The sequence below is a fragment of the Echeneis naucrates genome, chromosome 1, assembly GCF_900963305.1.
Source record: "Echeneis naucrates chromosome 1, fEcheNa1.1, whole genome shotgun sequence".
NCBI classification, from domain to species: domain Eukaryota; kingdom Metazoa; phylum Chordata; class Actinopteri; order Carangiformes; family Echeneidae; genus Echeneis; species Echeneis naucrates.
The window spans coordinates 679,686-699,685 of record NC_042511.1 but is presented as its reverse complement, the minus strand read 5'-3'; the positions used below and the strand labels follow the sequence as shown (position 1 = coordinate 699,685).

Genomic DNA, 20,000 nt, shown 5'->3' with positions numbered 1-20,000 from the left:
GGACTTTTAAATTCCCTCCAGCTCCTGAAGTGATGAGTAATTTCTGAACTGATGTTTTAATAATAACGATAAATAACCAGCCACCTGAGGACTTTAATGACACCATGTTGTGTGTCTGTGTGTGTGTTTGCAGTGTGCAGTGCTGTGCTGCAGGGCAGTCTCTTTGGTGTGGTTGGCCTGTTCCCGCCTCGCTACAGCACCTTGTTTATGAGCGGTCAGGGTCTGGCCGGGATCTTCGCCGCCCTCGCCATGTTCTGCTCCATCTTAAGTGAGTAACAGTTCAACGTCACTCACTGACGACAACAACAACAACACAACACAATTCAAACCATCTGGTGCTGCTGCAGGTAATGCAGATGAACGTTTGGCTGCGTTGGCATATTTCATCACTCCCTGTGTGGCCACTTTGGGGACTCTGCTGTGCTACATGCTGCTGCCACACCTGGTGAGGACACACAACACTGACTCCTGGAATCTGCCCGTCAGCCATCTTGGCTTTTTTGGCTTTTTCGATAACATGATATGTTTTGTTCTCGGCAGGAATTTGCCCGTTTTTACATGAAAAGGTCTGACACGGCGGAGATGTCGAAGGAGCTTGTCAGCAGCTCAGGTCAGCTTCTCCAAAGACTGAACGGACAGACGGACAGACACAGAGAGAAACTAACACTGACATGTTTGTGTTTTTTTTTTTTTTTTCCCCCCTTTACAGAAAACAAAGAGCTTGAAGCTAATGGGAAGTTGGATACAAAGTTGGCAGAAGGTCAGGAACGCTCGTCGGTGTTTGCCGTCTTCAAAAAGGTTTGTTTTTATGTTTTATTTCACATCGATTGTCAGGAGAGTGCTGAAGCAGCATCTCGTCATCGCTTACTGTAGTCCTACTTCAACTACAGCTCTTCAGTCCTCTTTATTTAACCAACTCCCTCATATTTCATCATTGTCAGCAGTTTCTAATTTTATTTTTGTCAGCGTTTTATCTCCTCCGGTTTTATCTTTCTACAGGCCCTTCATTAATTGCATGTTTTTCACGTTATAGTTAAAAGCTACATGTGTTGATGATGTGCAATTCGTCTTCTATGAAGTTTATTTAATAATGCTGGTTTGGTTAGATGAGGAGTAAGTTGTCATCATGGTGATATGGGTCGTCTCTTTGTGTGTCACAGATCTGGGTCATGGCGTTGTGCGTCACATGTGTGTTTGCTGTCACCCTGTCGGTGTTTCCGGTCATCACGGTGCGAGTGCAGACCGTCTACGAGGAAAACGTTTCCTGGAGTGAGCAGAGACACTCTTTGCTTTGAGGGCCAAAACAAACAGGAACAGGAAGTCAGACAATTCAGCTGCACAAACAATTTTATTTAGAAAATCTGCAACTTCTCAGGAGCAAGACCGGATGTTCTTTTCTTTTCAATTCATTACGGCTGTTCATAAGTTATTATTCATCCATTCATTCATCTTCCATTCAGACCAACAACCACTCAGAGCTACGACAGTTTAGAGTCACAGATGAACCCGAACAGGATGTTGTTATTATTATTGAGTACATGAATTTAGTATGAATAGATAAAACATAAGGAAGTTAAACATTCTAGATAAGTTACAAAACAAGCAGCTGATACACGATAAAGTCATAATAATAATAATAAAGTAGGTCAGTGATTAAAAGATGGACGGGTTGAGCCAAACTTGCCTTCTTTATCTTCATCACCTCTGTAGTCACCTCTGACGGTTTAAATGTTGGAAATCATCTGTAATCTCTCTCTGACAGAAAAAGTCTTCACCTGTGTTTGCTGCTTCATCGTTTTTAACCTCATGGATTTGGTCGGCCGCGGCGCCCCGTCGCTGGTCATGTGGGTGAGTCTGCAGCCATTTTGTTTTTCCCTGATGATCCGTCCCTGAGACACCGTTCTGATTTCTAACCGTCTGGATGTTTTGGCGTTGCAGCCGTCGAAGGAGAGCCGTCTGTTTCCTGTCGCCGTCCTCTCCCGCCTGGTCTTCATCCCTCTGCTCATGCTGTGTAACGTGGAGAAGTCCCGCCTCCCCGTCATCTTCCGTCACGACTTCGCCTTCATCACCATCATGGCCCTGTTCTCCTTCTCCAACGGTTACCTGGCGACTCTCTGCATGTCCTACGCTCCTCAGTGAGTCTTAAGGTTTTCATTTTTCATTCAGTAAAAAGTCTGCAGCCAGTCTTCGCTGCCTTCAGGGTGACCTGCAGAGGTGACAGTTTTTAAATTTAGTTTCTATCTGAACAGATGTTGTGGTGGATTAATCACCATTCTGAAGTGAACATTTTGTCCCGTTTCAAGAGTTTTGTGTTTTGCTGGAGGTGTAACTGTGTTTTGTGTGTGTCTGTCAGGTTGGTGCGTTGTAAGGACTGTGAGACCGCCGGCTCTCTGATGACCTTCTTCCTGGTTCTGGGTTTGGCCATCGGCGCGTCGTTCTCCTTCTTACTGGGAAAACTGGTCTGAACCGGCAGGACGAGTGAATCTCACAAACTTTATTCAGATGTTTTTAAAACAAAAAGGGAAAAAAATCCTCCTGATTTGGATCATTTGAACATTTTCAAGAAGAAAACTGAAGGTTATTTTGAAGGCACATTCAGGGTAATGAAAGATTTTAACAAAATGCTGAACTTTGGAACCGTTCTGAGACAAACTTTTCACTGAATTAAGTAAAAGGGTCAAAGAATCGGCCATTTTCCTGAGCAGCAGTGACCTCACAGCGATGCAGCGCTGCTATTGGCTGCAGATCTGTGCTGCCTGCTGAGTCACACACTGACCTATTTATGCTTCGTTTATTGTTGGAAAATTTCCAGAAACTGTCCAAGTGAAGTTAAGATGGGGAACTTTGGAAATATTCCCGATGGGAAGTTTATTGGGAATTAATGGGAAATTTTAATTCATTCATTCATCTTCTACCACTTACACGTTCCCAGATCGCAGGTTAGCTGGGAACTTTGGGTAATTAAAAAAAAAGAAAAGTATTTTTGTCAGAAGCTGACATCAACGCAGAATAATAGAATTTTAAAAATGTGACATTCAACAGAACTGAGTATAATTTTTAGTTTTAAAGAAGCTAAAAATGAACACTCAGCGTTCCTGTGCAGCCTCAATGACGCTTCAGTAACCACATTTAAGTTCTCTGTTTTGGAAACACCCGCGTTGTTCCTGTTAACTCCCAGGGAAGGATCCCAGCCTGGAATATTCCTGGAATTTTGGAACCCTATTTGTGTTCTTGTTTTAACACTGGATTTGACATTTTCTTAAAGAGCACTTATTTTGTATTTTGTATGTATTTTTTTTGTAACATTCCACTTTGTTTTTATGAAAAAAAGTTTGTGTTTACTACTTTTTTTTCTTTTTTAATAATACATATTTGCTTTTGTAATAAACTGGAGATCGGATCTGTCTGAGATCTGAAGGAAACGTTGTCCAAAGCACCAGACTTGTTCTTCCCATAATGCATCCTGTTATGGCTATCCTGGGCGTCCGTGCTCCGGGGCGTTGCCTGTACAAACATCAGCGGTAATGTTTGACAGGAAATGGCGCCATTGGCTGTAAAATAATGACATCACTGTTCTTCCTGTTAGTGTGACCAATGAATGAATTCACACGTTCATTCAATCCAACAGTCAGCTTGGCTGCAGACCGACCTGCTCTGACAGTTTCCTGCTTCCTCACATTCTTTCCTTCGTGGAAAATGATAAGGAAAGTGGCAACAAGACGAGAAGGCGATGCAGTGACTGATCTGGTGAAAAAGTGAGCCGGTCTGTATGATGTCAGCCGAACAATGTGGATTAAAAATCGTCCTCAGACTGTTTAGAGACACATTGTTATGATTCGTCGTCAAAACGACAATTTGGTATGTTCATTTTTGATGCTTCTGATGTTTGTGTTTGACAAACAGAAATTAGAGTTAATGAATGTGGCTCAGGCAGACTTCCATTTCCTGTCTAACAAGTTAACCTTCAAATAAAAATCTTTTTTTTTTTCAGAAACAAATTTAAAAAGTTAAATCTATAATTAAATAAAACATGAGCTGACAAAAACACATGAAGTCAAAGGGCATCATCACTTTATGTGAATGTCGGTTTGAGTTGCCGTTCAGTTGTGTCACTCTGAGTGAACTTTAGTTGGTTAAAAACAGGAGCAGCTGAAGTTTGTTGTGTTTTGATGAAAAGTAGAAACAAAAGTCCAACAACCTGAGGACGCTTTAATGAGGCGCTTTGTCTGCAGCTAAGTGAACAATAAGCTCTTTTGTTTTTGACCTGAGAAAGAGAGCGAGGCATGCAGGGCAGCTGATTATCTGTGTGTTCAGTCCACAGGAGACGTCGGAGGCAGGAAAACTGGCCCAGCAGCTCTTTCCTCTGCTGGTTTACTGCAGATCAACATGGCTGAAACACACAGAGTGGCGCTTCAGGGCAGGAAGGTGAGTTAACACAACTGATCAACAGGCCGCAAGTCACAGACACACAACACAGCACAGTCAGTTCAGTTCTCTTCAGATCAACGTCAGTTTTTTTAGGTTTTACAGGAATGTCAACCTGCTGAGCTCAGAGATTCAAGCTGCCTGGAATCAAACACACAACTTCCTGGTAGAAATAACAAAATAAAAGACTGAAGACGGTAACCTTCAGGTCAGGTGACATCATCAACGCTGAACTCTCACAAGAGGCGCCCCGAAAGTTGATTTGAACAAATATCTGGATGAACTTTCTTTATAATTATGAGTTATCTGGGCTTAATAAACATCTGGACGGTAATACTTTGGCGGATGTTCCTCCTTGAGGCAAATTGTCTTCAAGCAAATTTCCAAAAATCTTTTGACCACGTTGTCATTTAAATCACTTTAAATCACAAAAGGACAAATCAGCCAGAGTCATTTTCATTTGTTGTTTTCAGAAATGGGGGATTCCACAGAGAGTCGGGTCTGAGGAAACTACCGCCGGCGGTGAGGCTCCGAGAAACCTGGTGAGATAAAGACGAACAAAAGGATCAACAGATTAGTACATTCAATAAAAACGTAGTTATGAGAGTAAAGTCATAATTTTAAAAAATGAAAAATGTTAATAAGGATAACACAACACAACAACACAAAATATGTGATAACTTTATCATAAACACAATTCTACTTTTTTAGTAAAAACCAAAATATATATATACATTTTGTACAATAATCATTTTAAAGCTTTTTTCTTGAACTCAGAGGTTTTTCCTCAGTGGCCTAAATAAAATACACAATTTTTATGTGTATTGTGTTTTGTGTTCAGGCTGTTCCCTTCAGAGGTCACATCTCAGGTGGGATGCGTCCGGGGAAGAAGGTCGTCGTGGTCGGCGTGGTGGACGGCCGTCCGGACAGGTGAGGAAACCGTCGAAACGTTTTCAAATCACATCCGTCAGTTCAGAACTTAATAAATTAACACACACTGAAAAGACTTTTAACGCAACAGAACAAATACGGACTCTCAGATTTAAGTGCAAAAGTTGAATGTGGTTCCGGTCCTGGTCCACACCTGGTCCGGGTCTGGTCCTGGTCCGGTCCTGGTCCACATCTGGTCCGGTCCTGGTCCAGTCCTGGTCTGGTCCTGGTCCACACCTGGTCCACACCTGGTCCAGTACTGGTCCACACTTGGTCTGGGCCTGGTCCGGTCCTGGTCCACACCTGGTCCAGTCCTGGTCCGGGCCTAGTCCGGTCCTGGTCCACACCTGGTCCAGTCCTGGTCCACACTTGGTCCGGGCCTGGTCCGGTCCTGGTCCACACCTGGTCCACACCTGGTCCAGTACTGGTCCACACTTGGTCTGGGCCTGGTCCGGTCCTGGTCCACACCTGGTCCAGTCCTGGTCCGGGCCTAGTCCGGTCCTGGTCCACACTTGGTCCGGTCCTGGTCCGGTCCTGGTCCGGTCCTGGTCCACACCTGGTCCAGTCCTGGTCCACACTTGGTCCGGGCCTGGTCTGGTCCTGGTCCACACTTGGTCCAGTCCTGGTCCACACTTGGTCCGGTCCTGGTCCACACCTGGTTCTTCATGACCCATGGCCCTGGTTCCTGAGCTCAGCTTCACTTTGCTGTCGGACCTTCTGGCAGGTTCTACGTCGCCCTGACTTGTGGTTGTGGGACGTCCAGGGAGCCTCCACCCGACGTGGCCCTGGAGCTCTGCGTCCGCTTCAGGGACCGTCAAGTCCTGCGGAGAGCCTGTGTGTCCGGATCCTGGGGGGAGCCGGACCGAGCCGTCCCGTTTTTCCCCTTCATCAGAGGCCAGCCATTCAAGGTACCAGAGCAGGAACTCATGATGGTCCACGACGGACCCCCTCCGGTCATCTGACCGCTGAGCTCAACAGGGTACGACTGATCGTCACTGATTGTTTGGAAACCAACAAAAATAAGAATATCCACTTTTGATGTTAGAAAATTAGTGAGAAGAGATACAAACGTGATTTTGGTAGAAAATGTTCTCATTCCTCAGGCAGAGTCACATTTTTAAAAACAAAATGATTCCTTCATTGTCCAGTAAATTTTCATTAAATGTATCTATATACAACACAACAAAACCACAAATACACAAACAAGGTGGAATCTTGAAGGAGTAAGAATTTATCGACCAACAAACAACAGAAATTCACAGAGTAACCCTGAAGTGCGACTCTCAGATGTGACTTTGAACGTTGCAGCTGGAGATTCACTGCGAACTCGGTCGCTTTCGTGTGTTTGTGGACGGACAGCAGCTGTTCGACTTCCACCACAGACTGACGCCACTCTGCGACGTCGACACGCTCTGGATCAAAGGAAGTGTCGCCATCACCAAGCTGGCCTGAACCTCGGACCGGCAGGAATATTTTGGGGATCGAAGTTGGACTCACTGAAGGTCACAAAGGCCATCGGGGGGATTGTTTCTGTATTTTGTTAAATGTTTCTTTTAAATCTTGTTGTGAACACTAACAAACATTTTGTGATCTTTAAATTCAGGAATTCATCCCAGAATTAGGAAATTTCAGCAGCAGTGAAAAAAACAACGTAAAGATATTAAACAGGGAACAAAAGTGAAATAAAGAAGTTTTCATTCGAATCCTGAAATGATTCCTGAAATGTTTCGCGTTCCAACGTTGCAGTTTCATCAGTTCGACTGCAGGAGGCAGCAGAGGCCTCCACAGCGACACACAACCCAACACAAGAAAACACAGTGTGTGTATCTGTTGTGTTTTATGATAACTAATGATTTATAGTCATTTCTAAAAAGAAGAAACTGACTGCTGTCTTTGGTGATTGTGGTGAACGTTGTTGATTATTGTTGACAGTTGTTGTTGTTGTCGTCACTCAGGCGCCTGCAGCCTCACTGACGCTCCACCGTCTTCAGTTTCATGGAGATGCTTCAGTGTTTTCATCAATTATAGAGCAGAGCTGCAGTTCACTGCGTGTCTGCGTGTGAAGGCCTGTTCTGTATTTACTCTCCGCTCTGGTCCATTAAACCTGGTTTCAGGTTCTGCATCAGAGACCGGAGCTGCTTGATGGCCGTTTATTCTCCGGACTGATCTGGACCGCTGATCTGGTTTACACATGTAGAGTCAACCAGTGAAGCTGGTTGGTCTGATTCTGGTGCTGGTCCTGGTCCTGGTCCTTGTCCTGATCCTTGTCCTGATCCTTGTCCTGATCCTGGTCCTGGTCTTGGTCCTGATCCTGGTCCTGACCCTGGTCCTGGTCTTGGTCCTGATCCTTGTCCTGATCCTGGTCCTGGTCTTGGTCCTGATCCTGGTCCTGACCCTGGTCCTAACCCTGGTCCTGACCCTGGTCCTGGTCCTGATCCTGATCCTGATCCTGGTCCTGATCCTGATCCTAGTCCTGACACTGGTCCTGGTCCTGATCCTGATCCTGATCCTGACCCTGGTCCTGATCCTGATCCTGGTCCTGGTCCTGATCCTGATCCTAGTCCTGACACTGGTCCTGGTCCTGGTCCTGACCCTGGTCCTGCTTCTGGTCCCGTTCCTGGTCCTGACCCTGGTCCTGACCCTGGTCCTGACCCTGGTCCTGATCCTGATCCTGATCCTGTTCCTGGTCCTGACCCTGGTCCTGACACTGGTCCTGGTCCTGATCCTGTTCCTGTTCCTGGTCCTGGTCCTGACCCTGATCCTGTTCCTGGTCCTGGTTCTGGTCCTAGAAAGAGAAGGATCCCAACTTTTTAAATTGAAGTTTCACAACATTTAAAAACTTTCTGTCAAATCACCATCAGGGGGCGACTCCAATGTCAGGTTGTGCTGAAGTCTATGGGAAAATGTCCCTCCTCCTTCCTGATGAGTTTCTGCTCTGAAATACAACATGAAGTTCATTTAGAGGGAAAGGGGAGGAGTTAGGGGGCGGGGCTACTGTCTGACTGACAGACTGGACCACCCAGACCACCCTCCAAACATCACTGGTGTCCCCAGTTCAGGGGCCCCATCCTGCAGTAGACCTGGTCCACCAGGTCTGATCCTCAGACGCTTTTTCGTGCAGCTGTTAGGGTTAGGGTTAGAGTCTTACTTTGTTAGTCAGGCACAATGAATTCTGGGATGTTGGCTCACGCCGGGACTTTGACTCAGCAATCACACATAAAACACTGACGGAGAGCAGACGCTCCGAACAGGACCTGTCACTCATTTATCACCCAACGAATCAAACTGGTTTTAAATGGGCCGCTCTGCCTCAGATCCCAGTGAGTCCTCCGTGTGTGACGGAGCCGGATCGGCCCCCTTTGACCTCAAGGCTTCAGCTGATGAAAAACTAACAAGCTGTTCCGTCACCGCGGCAACACATCGATAAATATTCATCTCACAGATGTTTATGGTTTGAACCATGTCGATGATGCAAACTAAAGGTAGATGTATGAATGTGTGCCGTTTTATTTATGTTTCTGGATAAATAAAAAATCATTTCAAAACAAACACGTTTATTCATTTTTTCTGAATTCAATATTTCAAAGCATTTAAAAAACAAAAAGGATCACATAAAAAAAAATATCATTGTAATTACCTTCCTAATTCAATTTCCTGTTTGGATCCAAATATTTGACTTTATTTTAATTGATTTGACGAAGTTTAGACGCTTATGAAAGTATAAAAGCAGCCACACCAAAGTAAAACACCAAACTAAAACACCGGCACACGTCGAGGCTGCAGGATGGACAAAATAATAGTGAAGTGAAACGTGAGTTTGATTTTCAGGCGTCTTCATTTTTAAAACATAAAAAACGACAAACACTCAATGTTGAACCAAAAGCACGGCTGCGTCGACACACAGGAGGCCGCCATCTTAAGTCGCAGCTCCTACTCCTACTTAAAAAGATCACACAGCCTCCAACACGACTTTGGCAGCGTTTCATCTCTGTCAATGAACTGTCATGAAATAATAACGTTTTTATAATCATAAAAATCATCATCATATAATAACCAGCACAGATCGAAGTGTCTCACACGGAGACTCCAACACGTTCACACGTTATCAGTTAGCGTGGTGGCTAACAGCTCCGCTGCGTCTGTCCCAGTTGAGGGACCAAATCCTTTAGAGGACCCGTCTACGAAGGGCCGCTCCTCGAGCTCCACAGCACGGAGACGTCTAAAAAGATTTCCATCGGATGGCGGAGAGGATGGTGTGGACGAAGTAGAGGAGAGTCGCCACGTACGAGAAGACCTGAGGAGACAAAGACAACGCCATGAATATCTCCACCTGGGGAAAGGTCAGGAGGTCAACAGGGCCAGCAGAACTTCCTCCCTGGTGTGTCCAAGAGCTCATACAGAGCTCAAAGATCTGAAATTGTTGCTTCAGTCATCACAGCGTTTTGTTGTGCATTTGTTGGATAACTCAGAAACCTTCAGGATCGTTGCTCAGCAGCCCGACTCACCACTGCGGAGATGTCCAGCTGGTAGTTCTGGAAGTTGGTCCCATCCTTCATGTCCAGAGTCACTTTGGCCAAAGCCACTGAAGCGCTGAGGTAGAAGAAGGCGGCGATGCCGTGATAGATGAAGTCCTGGAAGGAGGAGAAGCTGAGATCTTCCATGTCCTGCAGTTTGTGATGACAACAGGTTGTGTTGTGTTGGAAACTTACTGCTGCTGCCCAGCTGCTCTTGTTGTAATGCCCCCCACAGGCGAACACCACCATCCAGATGAAGGTCACCACGAAGCAGAAGACGGACACGAACATGACCCAGCCCTGAGGGTTCGCCGGCACCACCAGGGTGCAGGCCACCAGGATCCAGACCAGACCTCCGAAGATCTGCAGGAAGACCGGGAACTGGTCAGGAGGGCGGACTGTACTTCCTGTTTTATTTTGAAGCTGCTTCCTCTTATTCTTTGTATTTCCTGTCTTTGTCTGCTCTCTGCTGCTTCAGTCTAACCTGTTCAGTCACCTGTGAGTTGGGATTTAGTATCTTTCCGTGTGTTTTCTGGTTTTTCCTGTTTTTAGCTGAACTGCTTCGATAAATCCGGTAAACTGATCCAGATCTGTTGGCCCTCTCTTGGATCGGCACTGAAAAGTACTTAAGTTAACGTGTTGCTGATAACTGATATTAAATCCATCCAAAGTAGCTCCGCCCACTAATCCATCTGCTGCTTCTTGGTTTATTATCCTCTAAATGGAGCATCTTTTCAAAAACGAACATTACGTTGTGTTCACTTTAACGAGGATCTGTTTTCTATTTCAGATCTTCCTTTTCACATAAAATGGAACATTCTACGATTTATTCATGAATATATATTTTGTTATTTTTGTTTGTCCATTTATAAATCTTAAAAATGTATGAATTGTTGCTTCAGAAATCCTAACAGTTGGTATTTTCAGCGGTGAGGAGCCGTCCTCAGACTGATCCTCCCGAGCAGGAACTTTACGCTCCATTATTGTGTTCATCCCGTCGTTCACTCTAAACCTCCAATGATTGACAAACTGTATTATTTATGAAGCTCCGCCCTCCTCCACCTGCCGTCCCCATCAAAATCCATCTGCTCACACACTGTGCTGTGTGTGTGTGTGATGAGTTGACGTGAAGAGGCCCGGAACATTCCTTCTCTGCTCAGACGTTCCTGACGTCACTCTGGATGGGAGCTTTTCAACATTTCTATCTTTGTCATGTCAGCTGTTTTTTTTTCATCTGCTCCGTCTGTGACCTTTGACCCCCCCTCTTTACAAACATATTTTCTAGTGTTGCTCACGCAGAGAGAGCAGTCTTTGGTGTAATCTGAACCTAAAACATTTCTGATACTGCAGCCTAGATGTTTCAATGTGAAACATAAAACATGATTGTTTCCCCAATCTGATTATAAATATTACAGATTTTATTAAATCATAAAAGGAGCCATAATCATTTAAAGCATCACATTTATGAGACTATTCAAGTGTGAACCATTGAATTATTTGATATTATCGCTCTGAAAAAAAAGGTTCTGTCTAAAAAATGTTTTTTGGTTTCAGTCCTGTTCCATGATTCAGGAAATCGAAACCACCACAATAATCCTGTGTGTCGTCTGCCATGAAGGTTTTTTACCTTTAGTGCAGCTTCACAGCAGCTTCACTCCAACTGAAACCAAAGACAGGACGTTTTCGTTCGCGCGTAAAAGCGCGCAGCCGAGCGCCCAGAAAAGTTCGTGTCGGAGTAAAATCCAGGTTCTTACCAGCTCCGGCACGTAGAGGATGTCTGGGATGGTGGTGCAGATCCCGACCCCCCTGGGGAGGTTCCCCATGGTGGCGGTGTTGGAGGCCATGCTGTCGCTGCCGCTGCCGCCGCGCGCACTGAACCGGACTCAGAGCAGCCGCCGTTTTAGCGCAGAGGAGCCGACTGGAAAAACCGGAATCCCCATCCGGCCACCGGCTGCTGGGCCCGGAGGGTGATGGAGGCTGATGGAGGCTGATGGAGGTCAGTGCCAAACACACTGTTACCAGTGTTTGACCAGTGTTGTGACTCATTCATCACCATGACAACCAGCATCAGCCTCCGTCAACAACAACAACAACAACAACAACAGTATCAGGAAACACACTCCAGTTCAGCTTTCTCCTGATTTAGAAACAGAATAATCAAACAATAATTATCATTACTATCATTATTGTCATGTCCAGGGTGGCCCCGCCCCTCACCCTGATCGTTGGCTGGGATTGGCTCCAGCACCCCGCGACCCGGAAACGGAAAAGCGGTAGAAGATGGATTATTGTCATTCGTCAGTTTAGTAGTTGTGCTGAATAAAATCACATCAATTTATTGACAAAGTGAATTTTGGGGTTTTTAACACACTCAGGGACCAACTATGAGATATTTCTGTTTATTATGATGAATATTTCTCTATAAAATATTCTGAGTTAAAGCTCGTTCATGAAGACTTTTATTTGTTCATGATAATTTTACTTTTATATTTATTTAGATTAGCAGGAGCTAAGAAAAGTACAATCACATGACCAAAATTGTGAGGATCACAGAAACTGGAACCTTCCAGTCTTTGTGCTAAGCTAACCTTTCCCCCTGTTTCTTTGTGCTAAGCTAACCTTCCCCCCGTTTACAGTCTTTGTGCTAAGCTAACCTTCCCCTGTTTCCAGACTTTGTGCTAAGCTAACCTTCCCCTGTTTCCAGACTTTGTGCTAAGCTAACCTTCCCCTGTTTCCAGACTTTGTGCTAAGCTAACCTTCCCCCCGTTTCCAGTCTTTGTGCTAAGCTAACCTTCCCCTGTTTCCAATCTTTTTGCTAAGCTAACCTTCCCCCCTGTTTCCAGTCTTTGTGCTAAGCTAACCTTCCCCTGTTTCCAGTCTTTGTGCTAAGATAACCTTCCCCCCTGTTTCCAGTCTTTGTGCTAAGCTAACCTTCCCCTGTTTCCAGTCTTTGTGCTAAGCTAACCTTCCCCCCTGTTTACAGTCTTTGTGCTAAGCTAACCTTCCCCTGTTTCCAGTCTTTGTGCTAAGCTAACCTTCCCCCCTGTTTCCAGACTTTGTGCTAAGCTAACCTTCCCCTGTTTACAGTCTTTGTGCTAAGCTAACCTTCCCCCCGTTTACAGTCTTTGTGCTAAGCTAACCTTCCCCCCGTTTACAGTCTTTGTGCTAAGCTAACCTTCCCCTGTTTACAGTCTTTGTGCTAAGATAACCTTCCCCCCGTTTACAGTCTTTGTGCTAAGCTAACCTTCCCCCCGTTTACATTCTTTGTGCTAAGCTAAATGAATCTTCAGATGTGGTTCAAGTTAAAACAAGCTGATGAAGATTTGAGCAGAAGTCCCTCTGAAGAATGGGTTGGAGATGTTTTTGTTGGGATCATCAGTGTTCCTGTTGGACTGCCTGATCCGGGTTCAGGGTTCGGTTTAGAGCCCCCGGGCCTTTCACACCTGCGGCTGTAAACAACAGAGCCATGGAAACGAGCAGCATCAGGAGAGCTGTCCGACAAACACCTCCGATAATCGCTGAGCTGGATCTGGTTTCCTGCTGCTGTCACCCGATCCTGCTGCCTGAAACTTAGTCCAGATGGACCAGACAGCATGCCGAGGACCGTTTCAGAGAGGACCAGGACTCTCAAAACCAGAACCAGATCCCTCTGGTGTTCCTCCGAACTACAAATCCTCCTGAAAACCAGTCCCAGATTTTCTGATCCTCTAATTTATTCACACATCTTATTTCTAAAAAATGATGCAACCTGAGCTGCAGGTGAATTCCGGCCCCCCCGGCTCTATTGTCTCCCTGATGGGCCGTCTGCTGGGGAGACGCCATGTTATCTAATCTTCAGGTCAATCGGTGGTGCTGAATATTCATGACAGGGTGATAAATGGTTCAGTCCAGACTGGACCAGCTCATCATCAGGTCCCATCAGGTCCGCCGATCCTGTCAGCAGAACTGAGACGAACGACCCGTCCAGGTTCGTCCTCAGGCCGGTGCTGGTCGGCGGGCGCCCTGAGCAGGAGGTCCAACTCCCACATTTCCTGTCTCAGCTGAATACAACTGTTGTATTCGGTGTCTTGCTCAAGGACACTCTGGCAGCAGGTTTTGATTACCAGCTTTGGTCCTGCCTACCAGCCCGGTTCAGTTTAGCCTGGCTCAGTTTGGCCCGGCTCAGTTTGGCCTGGCCCGGCAGAAAAAATTGTACCTGTAGTGTGATGGATCCGTGTCACCACCGAACTGACGGCGGCTTCCGGACAGGAAGTGGTCACTGAGCACAGCAGCAGGATCGAACGGAGATAAAAGTATAATTCTTCCCTAATTTCATGTTCAGATTGAATATATCTTCGGATTATCAGTGAGCGGCCTCGTTAAAATAACTGATCATTTAATCTGCAAATTACACACAAACATCTTTAACTAGTTTATTTTTAACGGGGAAGTTACCTGTGAAGAAGAGCTCAGACTGAGCTGGAAACTTTCTTTAACTGGGTTTTGCAGATTAAAATGTCTGAAAGTCTGATGACTATCTTCTTCAGAAGCAAAGTGATTTTTGAGGAGTTATTTTAACAAGGCTGCAGATGTCAGAAGGAAAGAATGCAGCTCAGCAGGTTCATTTTCATTCTGCGCTCCTCTTACAGACGACGCTGCTGTTGAGTTCTGCAGCATGAATGTGAGTTTGACACTTTTTGATTGAAATCTGAAATATATTGTTGATAATCTGAATACTTTGTCAGATAGAAGGAGGAGTTCAGATGTTCCCGATAAACCTTTCATGTGTTTGACGTCAGAGATGAGATGGACAGTGACACACCGTGATCACTTTATTAGGAACGCCTGTTTATTCACACGCACATCAACTCTAAGCCTAATTATTATAACATACCCACACAATATTATCATAACTGTACAGATTAACATAATATGAACTGTCAGTATTGTCAGTGCTGTAGTGTCAGTTTAATTCAGAGCAGCGGTGGAATGTAACCAACAGTATCATTACACACTTTAACTGTGCAATTCAGCTTCTACACATCTGTTTTTGCTTTTAAACGTTTATTTACATGTTCTCTGTTAACTTCTGTTTTTTCCTGTGCTGAGTGCTGCTGTAGCGGACTGTAAGGATGAACAGTTATCGTCACCACATCTGTCCATGCAGCTGTTACCATTAGTACTATTAGAGAGTCTCTGTTCGTTCTTTGTAACCCGGAGCTCACAGTACACGCCAGCAATGCAACACAACGCAGAAACGCACAACAAAAGAAAGCCAGGAGTCAATCAGTAAAATGTGATCTTAAATGATAAAACGGGCTGAAGTTCACACAACAATTATAAAAGAGTCAGCAGTGAATTCCACATATTAGTGTTCATTGTGAGAAGTCAGCCTCCACGTGCTCTCTCTGGTATTTTGGCGCCACCTGTCGGTCGGAACCACGTCGTGACTTTTCCGCTGCGCCTTTTTTCTCGGTGTTACGGCGCTGCGGGTGTATTACGGTATCTGTGACGTTTAGACATGGCGGCGAACACGGAACCACCGACCCGCTGACCCGCCGGCCACAGCAGCTCCGGGACCGTCTGGACCAGAACCTGCCCGCCCCGTTCTGGTCCTCCCCGGACCGGAAGACACATGACTGTCAAAATAAAGGCGAAGCAGGTGAAGTGTTTGTTGTTGACTGTTGTTCATAGTTGTCATTCGGACTGTTGTGTGTCATCAGACTGCTGGGTCACGCCGTTTCGTGGTTCAGATCACGTGATCTGGCCTCAGGTGGCCCACATCTGGGTGTTCTGGTTCTGGTTCAGAGACAAAGTGAGCAGCTCTTTGCTGTTGTGTGTCGTCAGATTTAATTAAGTTAAGTTAAAGTGAGCAGAATTTAAACTTTGTTTTGTTTTTTGTTGGTTGTTGATCCAGCTTGTTTTTAACTCGTTTCCACTGTAAAGGTGATTTTGTGTTTCTGGTTTTGGTTCAGGTTTTCAGTCCAGGACCAGAGCTGAACCGTCTCCTCAGACTCGTCGTTGGACTTCCTGTTTGGAAGTGCATGCTGGGAGAGTGGGGGCGGACCTGAGCGGTCGCCGTCATCATCAATGCCTCGGTGGAGAGCGTTCTTCGGTCAGCAGCTGAGATGGTCCAAACCCGTCGCCCAAGGCCTGGTCCTGTCCGTGCTCACGTTCTGCGTCGTTCTCCCTCTGTGCTGCCATCACCTGCTCTACTCCTACTTCTTCATCAAGTCCGTGTACCTGGACTCCATGAGTGAGGAGGTCCTGCAGGAGAGTCTGGCCCGGGGTCAGGACGCCCTGCGGTTCTGGCACAGCGCTTCCATGGCGGCGGCAGCAGCGTCCTCCAGGTTCAGCAAGATATCCCAGGATCCGGAGCTGCTGGTTACCGTGGTAACTGCCAGGCGCAGCGAGGGCCGGGACTTCCACTACCTGCTCCAGGTGATGCGGCAGCTGAGCGCCCTTTTGGGCGGCTGCGGGGAGCGGCGGTGCGCAGAGGTGCTGGTCTGCGACGTGGAAAACGGGCCTCTGGCCAACGAGGACGCCAAACTGCTGGAGGCCCACTTCAGGGTGGTCCGGCGCTCCCCCCAGGAGCAGCAGGCCAACCAGGAGCGAGTTAACACCTTCGAGAAGGAGAAGAGGGATTATGTGTTCTGTCTGCGCAGAGGGTGGGAGCTGGTGAGGCCGAAGAACGTGGTTGTCCTGGAGGACGACGCTCTGCCCCGACAGGATTTCTTCACCGTGGTCAAAGACCTTTTGTCACGGCGGTTCTCCTTCCGGACGCTCTACATCAAGCTGTATCACCCCGAAAGGCTGCAGCGCTACTGGAACCCGGAGCCGTACCGCATCCTGGAGTGGGTCGGCCTCGGCCTGGTGGGAGCGACGGCGCTCCTGCTCACCGTTCCTCACTGGAAGCTCTGCTCGTTCTCCTTCTCGCTGTCGGCCGGCCACCTCCTCTTCTTCACCCTCTACTTCATGGCTGCCGCAGAGCTCCTGGGCCGCCACTACCTTCTGGAGCTGCGGAGGCTTTCCCCGCAGCTCTACGCCGTCTCGCCGGCCACCGAGTGCTGCACCCCGGCCATGCTGTATCCTGGGAACGCCTCCATGAGAGTGGCCGAGTACCTGGACGGCTCCTTCTGCGTCAAGGGCAACGCCAAAGACATGGTGCTGTACCAAATGGCGAGGTCTGTCCCCGGGGAGCAAGCGCACAGCGTGGAGCCCAACCTCATCACCCACATCGGGGCCTATTCCTCCGTCAGGCCCAACCCCTTCAGGCCCAAACTCCTCTGACTGCCTGGACTCTGCTCCCACTCTGGACACAAACTACGCTCATTACGCCGGTTTCAGTTTGAGACCGGACTGGACTTTTTATCATCATCATGCTGGAGAACTTCTTTAATTTGTTTGTGTTTTCTGTGAAGCTGATGTGTTTTTCTGGGTGAGTCTTCTGTCTGAGCTCTGGATTTATTCTGAAACTATCTGATGCTGCCAGAATCCGTCATCGTCCAGTTCGGACAGATGAAACATGAACAATAATCAGATGTTCAGATTATTGAAGGTTCGTTCTCAGACCTCATTCAAGCTGGAGTCGGGGTTCAAAGTAAGCTGACTGAGTCTCTGCTCATTAGCTGACTGCTTACAATTTTGAAAATTTTAGAGTTTATCAGAGAGAAAAGGTCTTCTGCCAGGGAGTGGATGTGACGAACGATCTGCTCTGCTCAGACTTCTGGCAGTTTGAAGTTGAACACGTCAGTAAATTCTTTATGGGTCACAACCAAGTGTTGCTTTTTGTAAGAATGATTAAATCCATTAGAGCAGAGCAATATTAAATACAAGACACTGGAGAAACAGCTACTAAAACACAAACTGTACCTCAAAGAGCAGCGACACAGCTCCACCTGAACCTTTAAAGGAACAGTCCGAGAGTTCGTGTCGTTTTAGGGAGGGAATGATGGGAAAGACGAGTCCAACTGCCTTAATCAATAAATGCTGATGAAACAAAGAAAGAACCATAGAAAGATACTAACATTCGCTGTGTCTCTTCCAAAAATCACACTATCGCAAAGCAGCTATAAAAAATGCAACATCACTGAATTGGGGTGTTTAATGACCTTTAAAGGTGCTAAATGTAAGTTAGAAGTCGAGATGAAACATTATTAGTTCAGCAACAAACACAATGTCTTTATTTTCATTGTGGAAATAGTTTGTTTTGCTTCTGATGTTAGCATGCTAACCAGTTAGCACCAGCTAATCTGTTCATTAACAAGGTTCATGTTTTTTTTTTTACTGTCACGGAAACTGTCCTTCAGCTGGATGACGTTCTGCTGGTAATCAGAAAGATGGCTGAAGCTGAGCTAATGAAGCAGCCGTCATCATCCTGGCAGGAAACACAAACTCTAACAACAGCATCGCACTTTTGTCCTTTTTATTGGACACTTCGGATGTTGAAGGTGTCTTCAGGTGTCTTCAGGTTAAATTGATATTTTCGTGAACTCTGATTCGATAATAGCTGGGGCTCATGGGAAATAGAGTCCATTAAAGACAGATTAAAAAAAACAAAAAACATCCTTCATCTACTTGATCCATAAATCCATTTTTATTTCTCGCTGGCGAACTGTCTCAATGTGCCTTTAATGTTTCTGACGTCAGGAGAATATTTCACCTGATGAATGAATGCTGAAGTTGATCTGCTGTGATATTTGACTGATTAAATTTGTTCATAAGAATGAATTTAAACTAATGCTGTTAAAATCACACGAAGTACCTGCCAAAATAAAACCCACTAGACTGCCAGTTACACCGAAATTTCACTGGAGGAAGAAAAACGCAGAATGAATTGATTCTAAAACTAAAATCACAATCATGGAATTAAAGTTTAGTTGGCTGCAAAAGACTGAAAACAAATAATTAAGTCAAAAAGAAAGAGTTTAAATGAAAACAGTTTACATCAGATTGAAATATTACTTATTGGGCTTTTTTCTGGAGAATTGAAAAACAGAATTTAGCAAAAAGTCTGTTTTGTTTCTGCAGCAAAAGAATGTTTGTGTGAATATTTTGAGTGATTGTTGCATGAGAATAAATGACTAATACGGTTAGAACATATCTTTTTATATACAGTTCCCTAAAAATATATGAAATTCTGATTCACGATTGTGAATGATCAAACAGCTGGAGGCTGATGATCAATATCATATATTTCATATATAAAATATGTTACAATACATCGTTAATGTGGCTGTAAACAGATTTAGTTACAGTAGTGAATGAACTTTAATAAAAAGACTATTAAATGAAGAAAGAACACTAAGATGAGTTAAAACTGTCAGCAGTTTCTATTTTGGTGGAATTTCTTCATTAATTAAAATATAACTCTTTAATATAGCTTCTCCTCAGTTTTCATCACATTGATGGTTGAGGACGATCTTTGAGGTGTTATTTTTTCCTTTCTGCCGTGTAATTCTAATTCTACTTCATATTTAAGTCACAGTATTGCTGTCTTTCTTTCAGTGCAATGCAAACACGAATGTAGTTGGAGTTGTTTTGTTTGTTCGCTGTTTAACAGACACATCATCATTCTTTTGCTGGATTTGATGACTCTTTTCGACCTTTCGTCGATGTCTCCTGTCTCATTCTGAATCTCCTCTGACCAAAGATCGCCGGTTCTTTTGACTTAAAATGAAAAAGTGTTTATTTCCTTTTCAAGCTTCAGATTTAAAGTTTTGCTTTGAGCGGATGGAGCCGTCCGTCTCTGGAGGATGATGCAGATGAGTCTTCTCTGTTTTTGGCTGCATTTGAACTTTGACCTGTGTGTTATCACTGTGACTCTCTCACTGTTTACGACATATAAAACAATAAATCACAGAGTTTAAGTCATTTTGGTGTCAAACATGTTGTGTCTACTGACGAAGGGAAGCCGAGGTGGATGTCTTACTTCCTGTTCCTCAGATCACCCTGCAGGTCCAGATCATTGATACCAACCATCAGAGAAAGGAAAAATCTGAATTCGAGAAAAAGACAAACGTCAGTGATGAGAGGCGTTCCAGGTCCAGCAGGGGGCCCCGGTCCAGTCCTGCAGGAAGTCCATCGTGATGTCATCATGTTCAGTTTTTGGGGGATTCAGGATCAGAATCCTGGTTGGTCAGTCCAGATCCA

At 45.5% G+C, this 20,000-nt stretch overlaps 3 protein-coding genes across 4 annotated transcripts in view; 2 read left to right on the top strand and 1 right to left on the bottom strand.

Moving 5' to 3' along the window:
* The window catches only part of LOC115061389 (equilibrative nucleoside transporter 2-like), a 6,891-nt gene extending 1,964 nt beyond the window's left edge, over positions 1–4,927 (top strand). The window contains exons 6-15 of one of the 2 annotated variants that reach the window (XM_029529796.1): positions 134–268; positions 348–445; positions 541–610; positions 710–798; positions 1,161–1,269; positions 1,763–1,848; positions 1,939–2,135; positions 2,354–3,858; positions 4,315–4,425; positions 4,899–4,927. In XM_029529796.1, coding sequence (XP_029385656.1) covers positions 134–268; positions 348–445; positions 541–610; positions 710–798; positions 1,161–1,269; positions 1,763–1,848; positions 1,939–2,135; positions 2,354–2,465 — 896 coding nt within the window. In that variant the 3' untranslated portion in view covers positions 2,466–3,858; positions 4,315–4,425; positions 4,899–4,927. Of the gene's footprint in view, positions 1–133; positions 269–347; positions 446–540; positions 799–1,160; positions 1,270–1,762; positions 1,849–1,938; positions 2,136–2,353; positions 3,859–4,314; positions 4,426–4,898 lie in introns of both variants that reach the window. The other variant, XM_029529712.1, reaches the window with a different exon arrangement.
* Positions 4,928–8,879: 3,952 nt separating this feature from the next.
* On the bottom strand, positions 8,880–11,771 carry LOC115038934 (myelin and lymphocyte protein-like). Its single transcript, XM_029497270.1, has 4 exons — positions 11,624–11,771; positions 10,065–10,232; positions 9,861–9,986; positions 8,880–9,649 (listed from the first exon to the last, which is right to left on the bottom strand). The coding sequence occupies exons 1-4, from the start codon at positions 11,711–11,713 to the stop codon at positions 9,575–9,577; spliced, it is 459 nt and encodes a 152-aa protein (XP_029353130.1). The 5' UTR covers positions 11,714–11,771; the 3' UTR covers positions 8,880–9,574.
* A 3,601-nt stretch (positions 11,772–15,372) lies between these two features.
* Positions 15,373–19,703, top strand: pgap4 (post-GPI attachment to proteins GalNAc transferase 4). Its single transcript, XM_029494096.1, has 2 exons — positions 15,373–15,510; positions 15,824–19,703. Exon 2 carries the CDS (start codon positions 15,939–15,941, stop codon positions 17,136–17,138), a length of 1,200 nt encoding a protein of 399 aa, XP_029349956.1. The 5' UTR covers positions 15,373–15,510; positions 15,824–15,938; the 3' UTR covers positions 17,139–19,703.
* Positions 19,704–20,000: the final 297 nt, after the last annotated feature.

What these genes read in the sequence shown, in the direction of transcription:
- LOC115038934 (XM_029497270.1), bottom strand. Translation starts at nt 11,713, where the DNA reads ATGGCCTCCAACACCGCCACCATGGGGAACCTCCCCAGGGGGGTCGGG. An exon ending in TCCTCTACGTGCCGGAGCTG is followed by an intron (nt 10,233 to 11,623) that starts GTAAGAACCTGG and finishes GTCTTCCTGCAG; the next exon opens with ATCTTCGGAGGTCTGGTCTG. An exon ending in AGCTGGACATCTCCGCAGTG is followed by an intron (nt 9,650 to 9,860) that starts GTGAGTCGGGCT and finishes TTGTCTCCTCAG; the next exon opens with GTCTTCTCGTACGTGGCGAC.
- pgap4 (XM_029494096.1), top strand. Translation starts at nt 15,939, where the DNA reads ATGCCTCGGTGGAGAGCGTTCTTCGGTCAGCAGCTGAGATGGTCCAAA.